A 24,230-nucleotide genomic window follows, 5' to 3' on the forward strand; every position below is an offset into this window, starting at 1 on the left:
CTTAATTTGAATGACAGTAAGTATTATCTATATACGCAACCATCTTCTCCGCTCTATAATCCAGTTAATGCAGTGACATTTTCACTAGAATTCACAGCTTGGCCTAACATCTTGGAAATGCAGATCTGCAGATACAGCATCTTTCCTCTGATATCACTTGATGATCTACTTTATATTCTAACAAAACATTGCAGTTGCAGTTAGGCCAGTAAAATGACTCAATGACTCTTTGGTCCCTAATTACATATGACAAAGTATCACAGCAGCAAAAAGGAGTCTGCTTTTACTAAACATTTGTGATATTAGGAGCTCAAAAAGATCTCAACCTTGATTTTACTTAATAAAGAGTGTAGTCAGAAGCACACAGTACAACCCTTGAATGGCACAAAGTTGGAGAAAATATTTTGCAATGACAAAACACTGACACACCTTTGTCAACCAAACACCTACCTCTAGCTGTGCAGATGAGTCTAGCTCAACTCTCTTGGCCTCAGGCTCTCCAGCAAAAGGGTTGCGGAGGGTCTGTAGGAAGAGCGCTGCCTTCCTCTTCCTCTCAGCCTGTAGCTGTTTCTCCTTGGACTCCTTAGATGCCTGGGCCAGCTTCTCCCTAGCTGCAGCTGCTAGACGATCCTCTAGTTTCTGCTTGGCTAAGGGCAAGGAGATGAGAGTGTAAAAACAGGAAAGAGATGTTGGATGAAGATGAAAAAAAATTGCAGTCATTGTTCTTTTTTTTCTTTTTTTTTTAACTGATATATAGATACATTGTACATCTACGAAATGGTGGTCAGGGAGGAGAAAAATTGAAAAGACAGGCAAGAGGAGGAAAAGAGTAGTTGTGCTGTGCTTTTCACGCAGCCAATTTTTTTCTGGCCACAAGTAAGTGGTCTGAGGAAAACAGAGAATTAACAAGAGAAGAGGACAGAGGGAGAGGTGAGGGGGAAGAGACTATGACTATATCAGAGAGACAAAAAGGACGAAAAGTGAAGGATAGACAAGGAGGAAAGGATGATAAGAGAATTTTCCACTCTCGCTGTCAAATCTGAATAAGGTGATGACTGGCATTTTTCTGAGTTTCCCACTGCTGTAGGTTGACACAGTTCCTGCTCTAAATGATAAGGCCTGACTGAGTCTGTGGTGATACATAATTCCATGCAATTCAAGGTTTATACAGAAAAAGCAAAGTAGGAGGGAACATGTGGGTGGAGAAGAGGAGACAGACATCTTCGTGACAGTGGGGGTGGAAAATATACGCGGTTTTCTGAGAGATGAGAAACGGATATGAAGTGACGGAGATGGGTAGGGGATAGATAGGTAAGGGGAGCACAGGAATGAGATGGGGCACAGAGAGCAATAGGATGAGTGAGACAGCGGAGACAAAACAAGACAGTGAAGTATAAAGCAAATGCTAGTGGAAAACAAGTTGTTTAAGTTATGCAACCACTGGGGCTACTGTTATCTCTTCAGGGTTAAAAATAGGCTGGCTGCCGAGGCAAATCATATTTGAGTATAGTGTGAACAACAGCCAAATGGAGCAGAATCCATCTGTATCCCAGACAGTGACACAATTCACAGTCAACGCCAGTCTGAGTCCCACTACTGTATTTACAGACTTGTCTGACACAACTTATCATGGAAGACAATCTTTATGTCCAGGAGGTTTATATAGTAAACAGTTTAAAGCATATGTTATGTTTCATTGAATATGAAAAGTGCTGAAAATCATTTCATGGTACTAACTAAAGTCTAAACAATTAAGCAACTGAGAAAAAGTAACTAACAGACTAGTTGCAGCCTAAAACATAGATTTATATGCCAAAAAAGTCTGTGAGAAATATATTTACAGTATGTTTCACATCGTCTCAACATTTCTTGAAAATATATTATCTATATTTTCTACAAAGTCTTCTACCACCTCTAAACATGCGCATCCACTGGGAAATGTTTGCAGTCTAAATGATTCATGTACTTATCACTGGAAACTGCATTTGGTGTGTGTGGCTGTTTTCCAGCCCATCAATACAGATTAGTGTTCTGCTGTCTGCCACTGATTCTCCTGCTATCTGATCAAGTTAGGCCTGCTGACTGACAGCCACTTTGCCACACAGCAAAGCCAATTCAGTCAGCTATTTATTAGGCTTTTCCAGCCTCTTTCTCTGGCCATCTGTCAGCTCTGAGAGAGACCATTACACTCGAAGACTGTTCCACTGAACCTAAACGGGACCTGTCAGCCCCCTTGATGCTGAAAAGTAGCACATTTGCCTTTGACTGTCTGTCTGTCCATCTTTTCAGGCTCTATTTTGCCGTTGTCTTTCTGGTGTAAGGGATGATACAATACTTCTACTGTGTCCTTCTAGACCTCATGAAACGCTTAAATCAGTGCCTTTAAAGACCTACAATGTCTTAGGGTATTTGGCTGAACAACTGACTAGAGGGCTGGTACCTCAATCATGAGTCTCTGACAAGCAACCTCATGCTATTCCATCACTGCACAGTCTGGTAAGCAACTGTAGGAAATATCACTACCTAAAGCGCAAGCATAGAGAAAGACATTTAGTAGCCAGAGCTCTTGCAGGTTTTTGCTCACTGGAGAGGCCCCTTTCAAATCCATAGCACAAAAAGTAACTATTAATTGCTATAAATAATTGCAGCCTTCTGTCAGGTGTTGCTTACTTTAATCTCTTGTTGTCAGAGAGATTTTATTGCACCAAACATCTTCAAAGAAAGTCAAAACCTTGAAAGGTTTAAATGCAGTTCAGTAAAAAATTTGATCAGCCATCCGGCCAAACAGCTACTGATTGTTTAAGATAATTTGAGTTGTATATAGCACAATTACTTACACATATACTGCATGATAAAGCATTAGCATGTTTAACAGACAAAGCAAGTGATATATACAACATAAAAATATTGTAAAATTGTTCTTCATCATTTGCTTTTGTCTGCTTGTTAAGCCAAAAATATTTTATCTTTCAAGGAGGAGGCTTTGAGAGGCAGACATCTGAGTGCTTGCTCAATTAATCACCGAGTCATTTGTACAAATCAACTCACAGACACATACAATGATTATTTTGAGAGATGACAATACAACTATTGCTTTTTACACATTTGATATAGAAAGCTTATGTGTAGCCTAAACGAGTCGGGTCAAATGGATTATTGATGTCCCCAATTACAATGGCATCTGCTGGCTGTCAGCTGTTGATTGACCGAGAAGTGAAAATGTCTTCTTGGAACATCATTTTGTATTTCAGCTGCTTTGTTATCACCCAGAGAGGCATGCAGGGGAGGGCGAAGCTGTCTAATTTTTTGAAGCTAAGAGGGAGCAATTGGAGATTTTGGAGGGTGTAAAAGTATCCCAAGATGCAATGAATCAAAGTCAAGAACAATAGCATCCAGCTTCCAGTAGAAAGGCCTATGGCTTTTGAAATTAATAGCCAGTGATACATAAGAATATATGAATAATTTAGGTAAGTGAATCTAATATTTGGTTGCTTAGCTTTCTGTAGAAATGGTTTAGATCCTGAACTGAGGTGACTTATTTTTGTTACTGTACTAAAATGGTATCAAACCTAAAAATCCTTATCAGGAGGAAGATATAGAGTGTAGTCTTCTTGCAGGACAAATAAGGTTTTTGTGTGTGTATGCATTCTGACGTGGACCAATATCTGTGTATAACTCTACTTGGTTCTTCTTTGTGCCAAATCAGTTGTGCATTACTTTAAGAAAGACAGAAGAGACCCAGTGTATAGTGTTTTAAATCCACAACTGAACCAAACAGAGAAAATACATTTCCACTGGGTCTTTAGAGAGATACATCATATGACTGTCATTTACACTGCTTGTAAGTGGAGTCAGTGGATTTATTCATCACCTCTTTTCCCTTTTTTGTTTTTCCTCCAATTCCAACCCTCCCAGGAAGTAACAAAGGCCAATAGGTGTGACAGAGATGTCTTATAAGGACCTGTGCTTATTTGCTGATGCTGAGACACACAATTCAATTTTAGCCCACCTACATTAAAGCCATGGAGCTGAGAAAAAAAAGAAGGGGCAGTTGGGGCGGAGGGAGAGAAATGGGCTCCGTCATAACCATCAATAGATGCTGGGGTTTATTAACCTTCTGTCAATCATGCAGGCTGACTGAGGCAGACAACTGTCTGAATGCACAAACTGACAGGCATTAATGGGGAAATAAAAGTCCAAATCAAGACTGCTTGTTTACTGAATTTGAAACATGACGTGTTTTAACTAGGAGGTTATTAATAACGTGAGTATAGTAATTGTTAAACAGCCAAAAGCAAAGTGTAACTAACAGAATCTATTTACATTTATATGTTTTTCATATTATATTTTACATTTTTATTTCTCTGTTTTAGCACTGCATATTAGATGTATATAAAGAGGTACAGTGCCTTAAGCAGTGCAGTAGTTTTTACAATATTTTAAAATTTCCAAATAATCTCTTCGATAATGTTACCTTGTTTTGCCTCCAGCTCCTCCAAACTAAGGGAGGGTCTCTTTTCTTCTGGTGCACTGACTGGAGGAGGCTCCTTGTCAACCATCTCAGCTCCACCCATCACAGCTTCCAGCCCCTCCTCCTCCAGCAACTTCAATCAAATTATGCGTAATAATGTGTTAATTTCAAGGTACTAAAAATATATTTTCAAGGAGCAGTTTATATCCATAGCAAATCATCTCTTGATTTATGTGCACTGAATATATAAAGTTGAATTAGACCTTGTCCTCGTCTGAGTCATCGTCCAGTCGAACTCTGTTCTTCTCCAGTGGCAATAAGTCATTTTCCTTTGCCTTGATGGCAAAACATATGGGAGCAAACAAAGCTGTAATGGCACAGAAAAACAGAAGGTTAGATTGTGATGCATGAGGACCAAAAAGGACTCAGGAGAGTTCAAGTTCATAGAAGGTAGACAACTGCATACTGGTCTTCTTTTGATAGAATAAAATTCAGATTGAAATTAAATATGCATGACAAGCACAGGAAAAAGATCTGGACAAGGAAGAAAGGTAAGACTGGATTAGGAGCGAAATGGACAATGAGATAACAAAAGAAGAAATAGGAAGAGAATAATGAAAAAAGGGAATTGAAGAAACTGTAAGAGTGAAAAAGGGTTTGTGAAACATGAAATAGCCATACGCACACAGACAAGCGAACAAACAGGCTTGACAAGATGCAGAATACAATGTAGACAGAGAAAGAGTTGGACAAACAGAAAAATAGAGAGTTGGCCACGAAGCAGCTCGATATGAATCAGCAATGGTGTGCCACATTGATTTCTATTTCGTAATCAAATGTGTCAGCTCTAGTACAGATGAAAGAGACAGTGCGCTTGATTCCCTAAAGAAATAACCTTAATGAAGGACCTTAATTCTTATTGTGGAAGGCTAGATAGTTTATTTGTGCAGTACTCCAAATAGTTATTAGCTTTCCAAATAGTCTGTTTGAATTCATGCCTTCATTTGCATATGTGTGCATGTTTATGGCTCCTGCCAGCATTGTGGTAAGCAGACTCTTTCATCTCTGCATGGACATTTACAGCCTGATACCACCAAATGAAATTGCTAGCATAAATACCAAGATTCACAAGCAGCTATGCACAAACACCAACATATGACACATATTCACACTCGTATACACACTAGAGTAAATACATGCACACAAACTATACACTGTACACATATTCACCCAAGGGCTTTGCATCTCATTTAATGAGTGAATGAAATAAAGAAGAGGAAGTGAAAGCAGCAATATGTTCTATGTATTTCTGCTCATGTTAGTGTCCCACCTTTAGTCAGCTTGGGCTCCTTGACTGATTTGTCTGACTCATCGTCATCATCTCCCGTCCCACTCTGGATGAAAGCAAAGAGAGACAGAAAAAGAGAAGATATACACTGTAAACTAATTTCACTCAATGTCCTATTTAAATTCTTAACTAGTAAATGAGTAACATTTTTTGTTGAGGCCACACAATTTTCTTTCATGTATCTACAATGTGGACAAACCTTTACAACTTTGACAAAAGACAGACGGTGTTGAAAATTCTACAGAAACCTACTTGGCTTCATTTTTTTTCACTTTGTACTTTTATGATGGGAAGGAAGCAAAGCAGCAATATGTTAGTGTTAGGAAAGTTTTAAAAGAAGCATCCAGAAATGCTGGTTGTTTATCTGCCTGTCAGTTAGTAAAAAGATATATATATATATATATATTATATATATATATATATATATATATATCGGATGGATCCGAAATGTTTGGATGAGTCACTCCTTTACTCCTTTGCATTGCTTTCCAATGAAACTATAACTGTTGCATTTAATTATTGTAATTACTCATCTGCAGGGTGCTATCCATGGTTAAGGTTTACACTTCTGAAGATGTCTTCCTGCTGTGCAACAGTAAATGTTGCAGTTGAGGAACTAAAATCTACCGTGGAGAACAGAACATTCTGGCAACAGCCTCATGGATATTCTTCAGTGCTTTCACATTTCTGTGGTGGCAGCATGTGGAGGTGCTGAGCAGAATAGAAAAGGTCAGGAAATGATTAACAAAAGCACAGGACTCTTTTGAGTTGAGCCAATCTTAACAGATGAAAAAAGAGATTCTGCACTTGGCTACTGTCACTGCACAGTAAAGGAAGGTTAAAAAAAAAGAAGCAAACAGTGGAATTTATTAGCTGGTGTACAGCAGCAGTCTCTCAAGGCGAGCCTATATTTTTGCCTCTGTTACTGTGCCTTTCAGGTTGCCTGTGCAACACATGACTGACAGGTCTCTCCTTCACTCCAACATAAACATGTGTTTTTCCTCCTGACTGGAAAAACACACCGCTCACTGGATTGTCATTGGTCCTTGTATCAATGGCTTATTTTTTCCCTTATAATGGATTCGAGTTATATTTTTGTTTGAAAGATGATGGCATGACATGAAATGATGAGTGGTACAAAGATAGCAATTTAACAGCATATTCAGTAAAAAAAACAAAAAACAATAATTAGTTCCTAATTCAAGTTTCCTATTAATTTTCTAAGCCATACTCATCACAATGTGACCTTTTGTTTATTGTAAACAGTGATGAACATTGACTATGAACAGAAAACACAACAGTGTCTGGGTGCATATGACATGAGATCTATGTGAACATCACATTCAAAAACAGCCTGCTCATTTATAAAAATGTGAACTGTTCTGTGTATGGATCTAAAACAATGTGCCTTGGCTATGCATCATGCAGAATGATGCTCATGTTCATATCTACACCTTGCTTTAATAGTTGTTGATGAAAATCATGTAAATAATCCCATCTAAATTCTATTCAATATTCCTTGTGCATTTACTTGTTACTCTTCTTTCTTTCTGCTAACAATTACATGTCTGGAAATACAATTAGTTGCTTATATAGCTTTAATTATCTTAATTGGCTTTCTAATATTGCACTGTATGGTCTGTTACTCCTCACATCAACAAAGCATCTTCACAGAGCACTTATAACTCGCATGTGTGCACAAACCAGATAACCAGAATCCCTCTGTAGTAATACCTGTGGACCAAGTGCTCTCAGCTGCTATCCCAAATGTAAACTGCTGATTGAATGAGAGGGAAAGGTGGGGATGAAACCAATGCCACAGGAGGAAAAAAAAAAAAAACCTAACCTCATGAGGTTCATTTTACCATGTTTGAAGAATGCTTCAAAGGCAGCTTCCCACTATTCTGCTGTAATTGAACAGTGCTTTCAACAGTCAAAGCACTTTACAGAGGCCCCAGAGAATATAACTCCTAAAAATCTCATAAATCAAAGCTCACAGGAGAAGAAGCAGGAGGAAGCTTACTCTAAACCATTCTGGGAAGACTTCACCAGGAATATGCAGAAATTTGATCAAACTCACATACACAACTTTAGCTCAGCGTTTAGAATCCTTAGAAGTATTCATTTCCATGTGTTACCTTCACATAGCACAGAACAGTTCAGAAGGTAATAATCCTCCATTCTGAATGGGAACATGCAGCAATTCATAGCAAGGCTGAAAACTGTGCAGGTTACAGACCTTGGCTACTCAAGGCAAATGGTCAGAATTCAGAGGAATTTAAAATGAAAAATGCTTGTTGCGAATGATAAATGTTTCACCCAATTGCAGCTCTAGATTTTGGATACTTTCACAGCATCTGACCTCTCCCCTACCCAATTTTATTGTTGAGAAGAGGATTTCTGCTTTGTTTAATTATTTGTTCAAAAATTACTCTGCGCCCAAACCATGTCAAATTGTCAGGTCAATTCAAAAATAGACTCAATAGGAAACAGTGCCTGTTTCATTTTGTTTATAAGAATTAAATGACTTCATTGCAAAGGAAAACTGTCAGATTATAGTAATATGTCCAGTGAAATATACAACATTGTACTCAAGGATAATATAACAGCAGAGGAGACGAAAGCTTCAGTGCTATACAGTGCATCCTACATAAGCTTGGAGTGCTGTGCCCAAATTCAGTTGTCTCAGTGAAACATATGGACAATGTCTTTTGTAAACATGTCACCTCCTCTCCCTGTTAAAATATTCTCTTAAATCTGACTTTGTGTAGTTTAATTATTTATTTTCCATTGGCTAAAATACAATCCTTTTTTGAGATTTCCATTCACGTCTTGTACTGAATGGACTGCACTGTCAAAGCAATATAAGAAATGCTGAAAGTCATTGGTGTTTTCTGTTACTTTGTTTTTTTTTTAAAGACAAGGGACCCTATCATATACGCAGCCCAAAGCAGCGCAACGCAAGTGTTTTTGCTAGTTTCAGACTGACGCAATTGTCATTTTCTCATCCAGCGCCCATGTTGTTTACATAGCAAATACCATTGCGCCCATCTGAGCGCCCATGGGTGTGTTGGTTGTAAAATGAGGTGTGGTTGGGTGTGTTGTTGGCAAATTGATATCTTGAGGCAGTGGAAAGTGATTGACCAACAAAAACCTGGTCTGACATCAGTGGCTCAATATTTTACTGTTATTTCAAGGGCACATTATCAACAGAGTAATATACGCCTACATAGCTGGGTGCACAACGTGCATACACTCTGCCTGTTACGCACAACCTCTTCTCATCATATAACGTAAAAGATGTCTAACGTTGTGATTTGTTCTGTTACTTCATTGTAGATCTGTGCGCAGCTCACTGATTCACTCAGCCCGTCCTTTCTCCTCGGGGTGCACAGAGCTGCTGCGTGCTGGGACTGGACTCACTGGTCAGTCACAATATGTAATCAACTCACCAAAAGTATTCTGTGTGAAACAATGCGCTATTATGATAGTAATCCGCCAATGTGCGAGCTTGCCTGGCTTTAATAGGGAATGGGGGATGGCACTCTGATTGGTTTATTGTGTGTTATGGCAAAAACACTCCCATGATTGATTAGAGCGGTTAGTACAACCCTTTTTAGCCATGCTCCTGGCACAATGACAAAAGTGATATGGACACGCCTTAAATGTATTTGTGTCATGCTCTTTAGATCGTGCGCTTTGGACCATTAAAATAGAGCCCAAGGGTTTCCCTGAAGTGGGGCCAGACTTAGAATATTCTATTAGATACAAGGGCAGGTAGAAAACAATTCTATGTATTACAAGTATGCTTTTAATACTTAAAACGAATTTGGGTGTCACATTCAACCCAGCATATGAACATAAATCGATGACTTTCTTTACATCTTATTAGCAAAGCTCTCCAAACAAGAAAGAGACAAATCTTGTGATGATTCGGACCATATAGAAAATGCTTCTTTTTAGATAACAATTTCATTTATCCACTCCCAAAATGCAGCACTCTGAAGCCTTTAGAGATTTTAGTGATACTAACACAGAGGAACAGCAGCCGCACACCCTACAGCTGTCAGCTTTGACTGATTTTAGCCCCCTTTCTCACTTTTTTCATTAACTATGAAACTATAAATAATAGCACTGTGAGAGCAGCGATATCTGCATCCCATTACCCACAGCACAAATCACAAACACAAGGCAGGTTTTTTGATAGAAAAGCCGAGCAGCTGCTTGTTGGAGCAGCCTGAGCTGTGTCATAATGGGCCACACTCCTCTGCACTCTGACAAGCTAATGGATTTGATTCGTCAGAAGACAAATTGCCCCTTGCAAAACTTTCTCACTTACTTCTCGCTTTTTCCTTTCTCACTCTGACACAAAGCAGAGTCAACAACCCCTGAATATGTGTAAGCATATATAAATACATTATGTACATATGTATAAGGCTTATTTCCATCTATATATTCATTCACCTAGGAATCTGACTGTTCAGATCACATACAATTCCCTTGTCTGAGAGGGATGATGGCTTGACGTGTGAGCTCCTGTGAACTTATAAACACTATGAATGTAACAGATGAACAAACACCAAAGCTCAGCCTGAAAACCTGAAAACCCCTCAAGCTGATATGCACAGCCCTGACACATTCTTGTTGAAACGTGAATTTTTTCTATTACCATGCATTATCAACAGCTGTATAACCCAACCACAAACCAGTTTCAACAGCCTTGGAAGTTATTATAATAACTCCAAGAAAACTAACTGCCATTCAAAAACCTTGCTACAATGCAGGTACCTTGTGAATGGGCTAATATGCATAGTCTATTAATCTTCAGTGGTGTCGTGAGATTATATTCTGAAGGGACCTTGGCGGGAATACAGGTTGTGCTTTGAAAGAGTTGAGCTCATAATTGCTTTCAATTTTCTGAAGTATGTAAGATTTATCACTAGTGTAGAGAAAATGTATGACGTATCTGATGTTTCTCTTGTCCTTCGCTAGAGTCAATTTCAAAGAATAAATTCATATTTTTTCTCAAAGTCTTTCTCAAAATAATACTCACATGCACGTGTGTACATTCAAACAGGATTTGGTTCGCTATTTTAATGCAATGTTAGTAATACAAGAAACATTAAAACAGATTTAACTGACTAATCCGACATACTGTCAGATATACTGTATAATGACACTGTCATATCACATATTGGTTCAAAGGGTACAGGGGGAGCCTGACTCAGAATAGTGACACAGGGGCCCATTCCTGTAGCCAGCTAAATTGAACATATTGAGTATCATCTGGCGGTTACCTAACAGATGCAAATTTACACTCTAAGTGCCCATTTCCAAGGGATATGTAGTTGAAGAAGTTGGCTGCAACACCCTTAAAACACCGTAAGCTTAGTCTGTGTGAGGCTCTGTTATAAACATTGCAAGTATATTATTTAACAAGTGCTTCTCCAGGGTATGTACCAAAATATAATACATGACCAATAAAAAAACTGAGTTTGACCCCACCCCTGCCTGTACCTAAAGGAGAAACACAAAAGCGACAATTTACCGAGCATGATGACTGAGGGGAAAAATCATAAACTGCCTCACCTCAATATTAGAAAGAATATTCTGTGACATTCTGGTGCACCTTAAGGCCATCGGGAATGTATCCCTGGAAACAAGCATCCATCGCCAAACCACCGGGGAATTTGTTGAACAGTTACTTGTTAACCAATACACCATACAGTATCTAAAGCATGTGCCACTAGGGAGCTAGACCAGCCAGAAGAGCAAGTGAGAGAACTACATGTCTGTTGGCACTGCTGCTAATTGGGTAGGATGCCTCATTAAGGTCCTTATACACAGCGACTGGATTTCAGTTCTGGCTGCGGGTGCACAGACAACGAAAAAGAGTAGGTACGAGAAGCCTCGCAGCACTTGCAAAGCTGGATGAGTCTGCTAATCAATTTGTTAAAGAATTAGGTTTTAATAGTGGTGCAGCAATTTGCCTTGTTTCAAGATATTGAAACTTGATATAAAATTACTAAAACAAGGGATACTGTACTTCTGTAATTCTTGAAGGTGGAGAACTAGACTGGTTGACAAGTTAAACAGAGGATTTTTTTTGCAGTGTATTGCTCTGGTGCCTGGTAAAGTGGCTGGATCTAGTACTCTGCTATTTAATCTCTTCCCTGTTCTCTGTCTCACTCTCATTCTTCATTTCAATATTATGGATCAGGATACCTCTAATTTTAGCATAGCAGGTCCAAGCAAATCAGCAACAAGAAGCAGCTAATTTCAAGGTTGACTGTAAGTGCAGTGACTGCTTAGACAACCTTTTTCCATGCTTAAATTTTGGCTGCAAATGCTGTTAAAAAGAATGAAATAAAGGAGAGAAGAGCAGTGATTTTAATGACAGGAGGTGAATGGAAGAACAGTGTTTTTCCTACATGTACGTGTGAAGTATTAACCTTGCATTTACTGAGCTTTTATCTGCTTATACTGAGCTTCTAGTGAGCAACCGAAATGAAATGAAATTAATAGAACATAATAACAACAATTTTTTTTGTTAGATACGAGATATGAAGGAAGTATTTCTCTAGGTGGTGTAATTTTTAGATTGCATACGTTCTCCAACAACTGTGCCATCCCACTGTGCAAACAGAGGTCCATTTGCTGTCATTTAATTTCATCAGATTTGCATGCGATTTTAAGTCTGAGGGTTGTAAAGGCAGAGTTGAACATGTTTTTGCTTGACTGATATGGGCCCAATAACACTGGCCTTTCTTTCTGAAAATTGTCTTGAACTGTTCTGTAAAAATCCTCTTCAACAGCATCCATGATGGCACCGCTGTTACTCATGTGCCACTTGGCACAACTCTATTAAGGTATTTAATTATTTAAGTGGGAGTTTTTATCATTTCTGAATATGTAGCAAAAAAAACTGTAACAATAACCATTAGAATTCATTATTAAAGAACCACAAGTACCCATATCAAATTTCATGGAAGTGTGGCAGTGCTGTAGTCGTAGTATTGTCAAATGTATCAAACACATCCCTCTGTCCAATATACAAGCTTTGATCTGGTGTCAAGGTGTCAAGACCAGGACAGGAATGTTAAGTTGCTAAGAAAGATGGAGAGGCTCCATCTCTCAGATTCTTATGCACAGAAACACATTCACACATATATAAAGCTTATAGTACCTCTGCCAAGCCTTTTCCTTCCTTCTGCATGAAGTAATTCTTCTTAAACTCGTAATAGGTGTTGTACTGATGCCAAGACTGCAGAAAGTCAAACCTACAGTAGACAAAGGGAAGAACACACACTGTATAAGATGAGAGGTGAAGACTCATAAAAGATTAGCCAGAGGATTAAGGAAAGGGTCTGTGGTATCTGAAGGGAAAGTTACTGATAAGAGTTCCTAAAACCAAACCCTGACCTGAGAACACTTACCGTGGATCATTCTTGGCACGGACACTGGCCTCAAACTTTAAACCGTTCCTAGCAACGTACTCGGCCAGCTTGTCTATGACTGGCTGAATGTCAGGTGGTGGGGGGATGATCGCTGGTGCTGCTGGTGTGGAAACTTGAGCTTCGGCTTTCGAACTGTTTTCAGGGGGAAATTAAAGGTGTTAAACTGAGAAAAATGTTTCATATATTTAAAATTGTGCTCTTTCTTCTTACTTGTGTCTAATGACTCTGTGTAATAATTTCAGTTAAAATGATCATTGCTCAATTGCTATACCTTGAAAACATACAGACATCCAAGGCAGAGCAAACACCACTAATTACGGTTTTTAGGTAAATGCTTTGACTAAGCCAACAAAGAATCCATTTCATTGATGCTTGATTAAGTTTCTCGAATATAATTATGAACATATTTAAATCAGATTACTTCATTTTTGATGAAGTGAGAAATACCAAAAACACTGAAATTCAATCACATTTTTTAATGCCACTAAGGCAGGGTTTATTCCATTATGTCCTACCTGGTTTCTGGTACACTTGCTGGAGCAGCAGAGCTGGTGACCTGAGAGGGGGCTGTAGCTGGTGGTGCCATGGTGATAGTTTCAGGAGGGGTGGGTGTCCCCAAATGAGGCAAGGCCGCAGAGGAGGTAGGGGGAGCAGCCATTACAGCTGAGGGCATATTATTGTAGTAGGAGGTTGCCTCTATCCCTGGAGGTGGTGGGGCCAAGCAGAACGTTCCATCAGGAAGCATGTAGTACCCATAGTACACTGCTGCTGTATTTAGTGTAAACAAATGAGGAAAAATTACATCATTAAATGGAGTATCTTTCATAAAAGTTTCAACTGTGCCAGATGAAAGACAAACAGTTATGTTACTATTATGGGATATATGAAGACAAGGATTTGCCTCAATAGTTGGGATGTATGGGTGCAACTATTCCGCTTTGTTCATGGATGAATGGATGAACGGCTCTGCACTTGAATGTGGACACAAACTGAATAATCAACTGAATAATCCCATGAATTGTAACAGCTGTTACTCTGTGTTGACCTTAAAGGGAACAGATTGTAGAGTGTTTTTCTTGTGTCCATCCCCAGTACAGTTGAGTACAGAGTATTATGTATTATGAAACTATTATATAAAACTATTATACTATTATAACAGTTAAGAGATGATTTACTAATTCTTGTCTTGTCATGTTAATCTGTCTCTTTCACCCTTGGCAAAGAACATTAACAGGTTCAGGGAGATGTCATCTGCCACTGGAAATGGAAACTGTCGACTCAGGCTTGTTTTATTAAGCCAATAAATACACAAATGCCTCATTTGTGCTCAGTCACTGTGTTGAAATTACATTTACAAGGTAGGAAAGATGGAAAAACTGGTTCATATGGGTTTTTATGGTCACTGGCATACAAAAAAGTTATACACATAAGACATCAAAAATGTGAACCAAACTGAGCCACTTAGAAACACTACTACATGAACTTCCTTTATGATTTCCTGCTCTTATGAACACTATAAATTGTGTCAACACTAAAAGTGGAGGCAAAGTATAGCAGCTGCATTCAAAGTGGCCAGCGCACGGCAGCGCATCAGAGTAGTTGTGGTCAGACCTCAAGAGTAAAGTGGTCTAGAAGTGTTCATTATAACGCTATGATGGGTTTTCTGTTTCTAAGGCTTATTTTGTGTTGTGGCTGTTTTATGTACTGTGCTATCTTGTTTGCTGTCAAGCTATATTTTTATGTTATGTTTAAAACGTCTACCGCAGTAATCAATTTAAATTAGCCGAAGGAAGCAAACATAAATCAGCATGTGACCTGTATACAAAAAAAGGTCATCTCCCTTATTAGTGTGTTTGTATTACAAAAACCCTTTATTGAGAAGAGAGGTAGGAAGAGGAGGGGGCAGTATAGGGACAGGGACAAAATAAATGGTCAGTGTCAAAGTGGAGACAGTGTGATATTAACACATTAGTCACTGAGCTGGTTGACTTTAATGACATCCAATTTTCTCTGGTCAGGAAAATGGAAAACCAAATCAGAACCTCTCATTTAAAAACTTGACATGTGACACCGATGGGATAGACACTTAAGGAAATTAAAAATTCAATGTACAGATAGATGATATTTCTAAAGTTTGACTTTAATGGTGAAGTTAGGTAGAGTTTTTGGAGCTGGTTTTAATGTTAGTTCTTTAGCATACTCACACAGTATCCATTAGGTTCAGACGGAGTGATTTCATACGCCAAGACGCAATCTAGTACTAAAGGGGTAATGGAGCTATGTATTACCCAAGGCCTGTATCAACATCATCAGTGGCAGAATGAAAAGACAAGAGAAGGCTTCCTCATTGGACCAAGCCAAGCATAGCTACACGGATGGACAAATTAACAGCCCTCGTTTAGAGCAACAGTGCTTATCAACAACATTAAGCAAGTAGATCATACACAACCAATATACTAACACTAACAGCCCTATGTCTGCCACAAAGATCAGGTCAAAGGACACCCTCCAGAACTGTCTCAGAGATGAATAAATTGCAGTAATGGACAAGTAAACACACACGGGTCAACAGTGGCCAATGACCATGGGTTTATTTTAGCCACTGTTTCAGGGGAAGATGAACACATGCATGGTACAATTACTTAAGTGGCTATGCAATGAATAACGCAGAGAGGGGGTGGATATGACTCATCAAGAATGAATACGTTTATGGCCTTGTGTACAGTATGCACACGAGGCAGGCATTGTTTTTTTTCATGTAATGGCAGTCCTATTGTTTTGTCTCATTCATTCTGAAGATGACATTTTTTGAATGAAAATGTCATCTTGGAGTTAGTTTCATTTGAGTATTATATACTTCTCCTATGGGAAAGATCAAGGTGCCGCATTACCCTGAATGCTATTTGTCATATTCATCTTTCTTTTTTTTTCTGACAGGAAGGGCAGAAGAGATAGAGGTGAGGACTCAACCTTGTTAGTGGTACGTGTTCTACCAGGTGAGCTACCAGGGCACCTACATATTCATGGCATTTGCATCTGAAGTAGGCCATAATCACACAATTGTGACTAAGAGGTTCACAATAGCAGCACACAACTATCTGTAGACAAGTGCTTATTTGGGGGAACTATTAAGGTCAGGCACATTTTCTATCAGTCTGAGGGAAAATTTCTACATGAAAAGAGTCTAAATGACTTTCTGACGAGTAGTCCTTAATTCTCTGAGAAAAAGAATAAAAAAACGATGTACTCACGGTCAGCAGTGTACTGCGCTGGTGTGCTTGATGCAGCTGGATCTGTCACTTGCTCTGGTTTGGTTGCCATTGCTGCAGTGCCATTTCTTTCTTGCCGGGCTTTTCGTACAAGTGCTGCCAGAGGATGGTCTGGGTCCATTACTTTGAGAGGCTGCAAAACGACAAGTGCAGTTTGGTAAAAACAGTATTTCACACCATTATGTTATGGTTTGTTCACGTAAAGGTAATTGAAACTCACTACAGGTGCAATGCAGAAGGCAGAACTGTTTTACAGTAATATTATAATACATACACCACACATTCAAACTCTCTGAAGTCAGAAACCATGAAATTATTAGTATAAGTATAATTATAAGTATAAGTATTTGAATGCAGTGCAATATTTAAGCATTACTCTGCAAGTAACATTATGCAGTAATCTTCCTCATTGCTATTTAAGAGATCTACAGAATTAAACAGTTAACCCAGTAAAATATTAAATATAGAAAATTAGAGAGGATGATTTGAAAAGGAACTCCCTCTTGATGGGAAGCAACTGTTAGACAGCATTCTACTAAAAGGAGCTCATTATGTTTCTTTAAAAAGACATGATTCCATACTTGCTGCTCAGTCAAAGACTAATGGCTGTCCTGTCAAGGCACATGAAAGAACTCGCAAAAAAGTTTTACAGAACTATAAAAGCATCGGAACAGGAAATATAGTTATTACAGCAGATCACAGACATGGGCAGTACAAAACAGGATGTACATGTAATTCAAATGACAAGCAGTGGTCGCCTACTGATTAGGGCAGCAGCATTCTTATACAACACTATAATGACAAGGATGTGCTGAAGTCAATTTCACTTTGACTCCTTCAGATAAGCAGCCTATTGTCACTGTCCAATGGAAACAATGTATTTCAAAATTTGGTGATTTTTCAGATAAACTGGGGGATTAGATAAAGTTCCTATGCTAAAAACTGGGCTGTTTTTCTTAGCTCATTAAAATGAGACATTTTCAGGATGTGTGGTTCTCACAGGAGAGTGATGCAATGTAAAGTAGCAACTGGATCAAACAGGTAAAGATCCTCACTCTGTGGCCTATTTACATTACCTTCACCAGCTCCTCCAGGCGAGAGCTCTTTTTCGGGGCAAACAGGCTGGGATGAAGGTAGCTGCCATCCCCATCCTCATCTGAATCATCAGAGTGAGAGTCTATAGCAAGATAGCAAAAAAAAAAAAAAAAAACGAACATAAAAAACAAAACAAAGGAAACGTAATGAATATATGTATGAACAAAATTTTTTAACATTAATAATTGATGGAAAATGTTACAAATTATTACTCCTTCCATCTGTTCAATTGTTCATGTACTACAGATCTGATATTTATGCTTTAGCTACAGTACATGACTCTTGATTCGGTAAATGCCTCTGTGTCTGTGTGTGTGGTTTCAGTGGCTGCTTTCTGTAACTCACCCTGTGACTGCTCTTGCTTGTTGGAGGGGACAAGGTTGTATCGACCCTCCTTCATGGCCCGCAAGATGTGTTTGTAATAAGGGTTCAAGTAGTGGTCAAAACGAAGAAAGTCAAACTGGGAGTTACCAGCCTGCTTGGCTTTCAGCACTATCTCAAACTGAGCCCCCTGCTGACACACAAAGTTGGCTGTCCTCTCGATGATGTTATGGGTCTTAATTGTTGCCGGCTACAAAGAAGAAAAGTCAAGAAATCAACACCGATGTTTTACACTTAACATATTTAATGCAAGGACCGATTCCAGTGCCATAGATGAAAGTGTGTGAACCTGACTGCAGAACATAACATTAAGATGTAATGTACAGTTTATGAATGACTTCTTCATACCAAGGACACAAGCAAATTTTGTCTCTGAAGTATTTTCATGCAAAGCACTGTTATGTTCATTGTGATGACAATAATTCTCAAAATACACACGGGGAGGGAAATCAGTGGAACAAGAAATGGTCCATTATTCATTCATTATTGTTCCTCTTGTGTGCTCTCAGTGATTAATCATTGTCATTACCTAGAGAGTACAGGGAAGTGCAGCAATCTCCAAAAGAACGCACATATCTCATCAAAATGAAAGTCATAAACACTACCTTTCAAGACAGTGGCCAAAAAGATGCCAGTGTCAGACCATTATTGTCTTCTAAGCTGCCAAGGACTTTCTGACATACAAGGACCCTTCTCACTCCTATTTAAGAACTTAGCCATTAAAGAAAAAGGGGTGTGTAATTCGTATTTCATGTTGATGTGTTTTTCTCAAGGAAAGTGTCCTCCCCCACACCTATAACATAACAGTCATAAAGCATGCCAGCTTCCTGAACGTACAACACATGGTTTACGGCCATTGTGACATTCTGGCCCAAGACCTTTTACTCAAGCCATTCCTCTGCTCTTTTCCCAGGCTTCCTGTTATTCTCTGCCATGACTATCAAATACAAGGAAAAATCAAAATAGATTATGAATATTCTTCAAAAAATAACACTACACTGAAATTTATTGAGATAGAAGGGTATACCCTCAAAATCTACAGAGCAGAGGCTGAGAGGCATCATACACTACAGCTATTTTATGCTCTGCGTGTAGGCACAAGGGTGTTTTGGCTGTTTTATACCGAGCATGGTATATACTGAATATTCACACAGACAATGACAACATTAAAGCTTGTCTTTCTTCTCATGCATAAGAAAGTGGCTGCTGAAGGGGGTCGTGGAGGGTTCTGGTTGCGTACTGGCCTGGTCCTGAGGGAAGACTGTCTGACACAACATTATTGCATAGAACTAAGCAAGAGCAATGCATTTTAAATATTTCAGTCTATTATACTTTGCCTGTTGTTACCAATGGATTTTATGTCAACGTGAAGCGTTACTTTTCACATACAATGGATACATGCGGTTTTGTAGCATAAAAATTAATGCCCTTTTGTGACACACTATGCTACTTCACACAGCAAATGCTTGAAAAGCTACTGATTTTAACTGTATTAACTGTTAGCTGTATTAACCTTCTATAAATATGCATGTTGTGTATACATATATGAGCACAGTAGGGTATTAACATTACAGTAAACCGGCAGAATATTTAATACTCACCAGTTCCACATCAGGAGGGATGGCCAGCCCTGGGGGAGCAACGAACGGTTCCTCACTCTCCTCAGGCTCTGCCTCTTCTATGGAGGTGATGAGATATTAAGACAAAAAGATCTCTATTAGTCATTTGTAACAAAAAACTAAATATACCCTACTGGATGTATCCCCAGTTGAGCCATAACACAAGATTAATTTTGAGTTCCTAAAACATTTTAAACAGGGGAAAATCCTTTCTCCCTGCTACACAAATATACCACAGTAAAATGCCCCAGTAAAGTGCGCTTAATCATTACTTCAGTTACATAATAGGATTACTATCATAGCAGACTAACTTCTATTTGGATAATGCTGTTAATTTTAAAGTTCTATATTATGGAACCCTCAATTATTATCACACATTACGACTAAGCCGCCAAAATGGATGTATTCTCGATAGTTTAACAGTCCAGCATGAATTCCATTAATCCTGTAACCAAATTACAAAGCATGTCTCTTTCAAAGTTAAGGTATGGCCACACATTGACTCAGAACCACACAGGTTGACAAGATCACGGTCTGCAGTCGACAGCCAGTAGTATCAAACAGGAAATAGTAATTCAGGTATTTCAGGGGTGGTGAAGTGAATACATTTAAATAAATTCAGCTAAAAGATATTTAAGCTCCTTATTTTAACAGAACATGAAATTAATGGGTATATTGACTGAGTAACAATTAGTGTCACAATAAGACCCAGATTTGTCATGTTTTGACAGAGAAAACATAATGAATCATCCTGCAATTAACCCCTGGCTTATTTGGCTTTCACTCAGGAGCTTAAAATAGTGAGAATCATTAAATTTATATTGTGATAATGTGTCTCCGTATCTGCCAGCCTTAAAACTCTCTTTTTGAGGCTATAATTTTTATTTTTGTGGGGGAGGTTCTTGACTTGTACTTGAATTTATATTTGTGGTAATGTCAAAGTCTTTAAAGTCGGGAAGGGAAAGACCTGACAACAAACAAAAATCCAAAACTGCAGGGATTCAACTGAAATTGGCACAAAATGTTTACAGTCAGTGTGATGTGATGCTTCCTGACTTATTCCTCAAAAAACTAATTCTGCTGGCACTGGGAGGTTTGGCAAAATGTATTCATACCCTTGACTCAGCCATCTCCCGAGAGAGAGGCATCTAGTCTGCTTAACTGTTAGGCCACTGGCTGGGACAAAGTGCTTCCAGCAATGTCTACATCAAATATTTAAAGTTGCAGGAGAGCGTGTGAGCGGGTGTATGTGTGTGTCAAGTCACATATGGAACCAAAGTTGACGCTGGTGTGCACAGGTGATTAGCAGTCTAAATGTCACACCTCCCTCCATTCATGGCTGTTTTTCAGGAAAAACTTTTTGTGCTAACATCTGTTGGGCCTCAAATAGGGAGTTGTTGTTACTGTCATGACAAATTTAAATGGCATGATATTACTGTGTTATATTCAATTAAATATAAAACTCCAAATACGTTCGACATGTTCAATATGTGTTCTGCAGGAAGAAATTCAACTTTAGCAACCCCTGGAGGGTGTGTGTCTGCAGATGGTTGCCTGGATTAGAATAGTTTAAAAAAGAAGAAATGGATTAGACAGAGCTGCTGTGTTCGTCACACCAGACTGCAGCAGCCAAAAATTCAAATACTAAGTCAAGCAGCTAAAAACTTAGACACGGCACAGAGCCCACTACAAGCAACATGTCATAGACAGAGGGCATATGTCAATAGCCTCTTTTATGCAGCCTGTTCAAGGTGGGAATGTTGTGCCGTTATTCCACTTCACCCTTATGTCATGTTTCAGTTCTGTTTAAACAGACAAAGCTGGCATAAAGAAGGGCCTTCTTTGCAGCAATATAGTGGGATCATTAAAGAAGGGAACTGATTCCAGATTTTCATGCAGTATTTAAACGCACTCTATAATGTGATCACTTTGAAAAAGCAGAAGTACAGTAAGATGTGCGGTTGCCTACAGGAAACACATTAGTGCCACAATGTACAATGAGTATAGGAGGACAGAGAGAGACTTCACTGGATTTATGAAGCACTATTCCACAAGTTCCTGTGCTTTGCAGTGTTAGCACTTAATTTAAAATTGTGTTGTGTGTTTTGCTATCTTGTATGTGTATTTTCAAGTATGTCCAACAGACTGACCAATTCCACAGCTATGTGAGTGTGACTAACTCCACGTGAGCTTGTGAGTGATGTGAATTCTAACCAGATTCCTTGTTAGCATCCTCCTCCTCCGTGGGCTGAGAGGGGTCATAGTAGTCAGCGCTGTATTTAAAGGCCACTGCAGTGTAGGAGCCTTCATCAGCCAGAGCCTCACTCAGACGTTTGTACTCCTCCTCTGTGGAAAACAAGAAAACACAAAACAGAGAATAATTTACTTCATTCTGATATTTAGCATTTCATAACGGCAAAATTCCTGAATGGTTGTGTATTAGAAACTGGCAGTGGCAAATATTTTATTGGCATCTATATGGTCAGATTTAGAATAATACTCTAATAATAACTAATAAAAACTGATGATAGTTATTATATATTAATAATAATAATAATGATACAAACATTTATGAGTGCAAGTGACTGACAGATTCTATCCTAAATTACTGGTATTGTCTGTCATGTTAGAAGCTTTAAAATTGATAAACAAAAAAAAAAAAGAAGAAAAAAAAAGTACTTACAGGGTGCTAGACAAATGTACACTGTTGCTTAGCCCCATACACTAGCAATTCTATTGAAATTCCTGGCAAACTATATCTTTATTAAAGAAGCAAGGGCAAAATTCCCACTAACACAATCAATATTTCTAATGCTTTCCTGCTGTCCCTTCACTGGACAGATGGGTAATAGCCTGAGTGAATGGGGTCAGGCCTCCAAATTCAAGGGCAAACCAGCCTGGGGGATGAACCTTCTGCAGTGAGTATGTGAGCGTGTGTGTGACACATATCATTACCTGACTCATTCTGTCCTGTCAGTTTGGGCATAAGACACCATATTTCACTTAAAACTGTGGCTTATTAATTCAATTACAGTCATTGAGTCTGTCTTTCAGAAGGGTGCTTTGTCATCAAAACAGCCTGTTTCATTACACTGTAAAATGACTGAGATGCAAGAATCCTAGATGAGTCGAAAGTGATTTCCATAGAAATGGCAGCTCTTGAGCTCAGAGTCAAAGCCAGTCCTTTTTAAAGAGACAGAAAGCTGAACATGCCTTAAAAGGAGATGACACTCTGGAAAATCAGATTGTGTTAAGAAGCCAAGATTAAAGTACATAGCAACAGTAAGAGTTGCAGCTCTTCTATTTATACAGACAGACTTGTCAAATTAGCTCAAGTGTTAAAAGAGGACAGAGGCCTGAGATTAAAAAAGATCTGGACACAAATTCAAACACTGACAGCCTGAGAAGAGAGTGAACACTGTCACTCTCAAACAGCAAGACATCACTGACAAGGACTGAAACGATGACTTGAGAAATTCAAGTAATTAGTGTGATTAGTCTTCAGTAAAAAAAAAGGCAGTAATAACCCTGCAAAGTGTCAAACTTTTGGAAGGATTTCAGTTCGACAACTTTGGCTACCACAAAGTGACAGCTGCCTGGAGGAAAGGACCAGTGTATACCAGTGAAATACAACAGTTAGAACTGCTGCTGATGGGAATTAATATCTGTTAGTGGAACACAAGTATCAGGCCAACTTTTACGTGTCATTGTACCAGTAAGAAGACAGTATATGCCAGTAAAACAACAATAATAAATTGTACTAATAAATATTATCTAAAAATTTGTATATACACAACAGCAATTGTTCATGTTAAAACGTTGATTTCTCTCTCTCTAACTCTTGCAGTAAAAGTTACACAACCACAGTATGTACGTGAGTAACAAACTCATCCCATGTTGCAATGTGTTTTTATAGTTGGTCATAAATTTGCTGTGCCTCATTACACCATCATGTCATAAGATGATAGGTGAAAAATGACAATAATTTCAGTAAGACTCCTACATCCTCTGCTGGCTAGGTGCTTGCCTTCATTAAGTGTGACAGACTACGACTCATTCAAGAAATTAAAAGTAAATGTTTATTTTAATATCCTTCTGTATGACACACTATGAGTAGATTCACATTTAGATGTGCCATATGTGTGTGTTAAATTCTATTTTAAATATTCTGCTTGCCCAGTGTCAGAACGGGCACCATGCCTACCTTGTCTAGCCTCTTCTTCCAGCAGGTCAGTGTGCAGAGCCAGGTACCTTTCTTCATCACACAGTGCCTCAATCCTGGCCTCTTCCTCCGACAGCTGGTACGATGTATTCCATGACCCGCTGTCATACTCTGAAAGGTCATGTAAGTGACCGCGCCCATCGTATCTGTTGAATGATAAAAAGGATTAGACAGAAGGAATTTGACAAAGCTTTTTATTCACAACATGGACCTACTTACCAAGGAAAAGGGACCTAAAACCCAACATTTAAAACATAAAAAATGCTCTACCTCTAGTCTCTCATGAGGGATTACATACTAGGAGTTGTGAAAATTTCTCGAAATATAGACAACACAATAATCTCCTAATCAAGTCATTGGGCTTAATT

The 24,230-nt window shown here is 38.7% G+C and overlaps 1 protein-coding gene across 6 annotated transcripts in view; it reads right to left on the reverse strand.

Annotated features, from left to right (window-relative positions):
* sfswap (splicing factor SWAP) overlaps positions 1-24,230 on the reverse strand; it is a 46,339-nt gene that overhangs the window by 20,229 nt on the left and 1,880 nt on the right. For 4 of the 6 annotated variants that reach the window (XM_056403519.1, XM_056403522.1, XM_056403524.1 and 1 more), the window contains 13 exons: positions 23,845-24,008; positions 21,855-21,986; positions 19,623-19,699; positions 17,986-18,211; positions 17,622-17,722; positions 16,528-16,678; positions 13,792-14,044; positions 13,256-13,408; positions 13,006-13,099; positions 5,802-5,865; positions 4,735-4,838; positions 4,475-4,604; positions 451-647 (listed from right to left, as the gene is read on the reverse strand). In XM_056403519.1, coding sequence (XP_056259494.1) covers positions 451-647; positions 4,475-4,604; positions 4,735-4,838; positions 5,802-5,865; positions 13,006-13,099; positions 13,256-13,408; positions 13,792-14,044; positions 16,528-16,678; positions 17,622-17,722; positions 17,986-18,211; positions 19,623-19,699; positions 21,855-21,986; positions 23,845-24,008 — 1,846 coding nt within the window. The remainder of the gene's footprint in view (positions 1-450; positions 648-4,474; positions 4,605-4,734; positions 4,839-5,801; positions 5,866-13,005; positions 13,100-13,255; positions 13,409-13,791; positions 14,045-16,527; positions 16,679-17,621; positions 17,723-17,985; positions 18,212-19,622; positions 19,700-21,854; positions 21,987-23,844; positions 24,009-24,230) is intronic. The other 2 variants (XM_056403521.1, XM_056403520.1) reach the window with 2 other exon arrangements.

The sequence above is a fragment of the Seriola aureovittata genome, chromosome 18, assembly GCF_021018895.1.
Source record: "Seriola aureovittata isolate HTS-2021-v1 ecotype China chromosome 18, ASM2101889v1, whole genome shotgun sequence".
NCBI lineage: Eukaryota > Metazoa > Chordata > Actinopteri > Carangiformes > Carangidae > Seriola > Seriola aureovittata.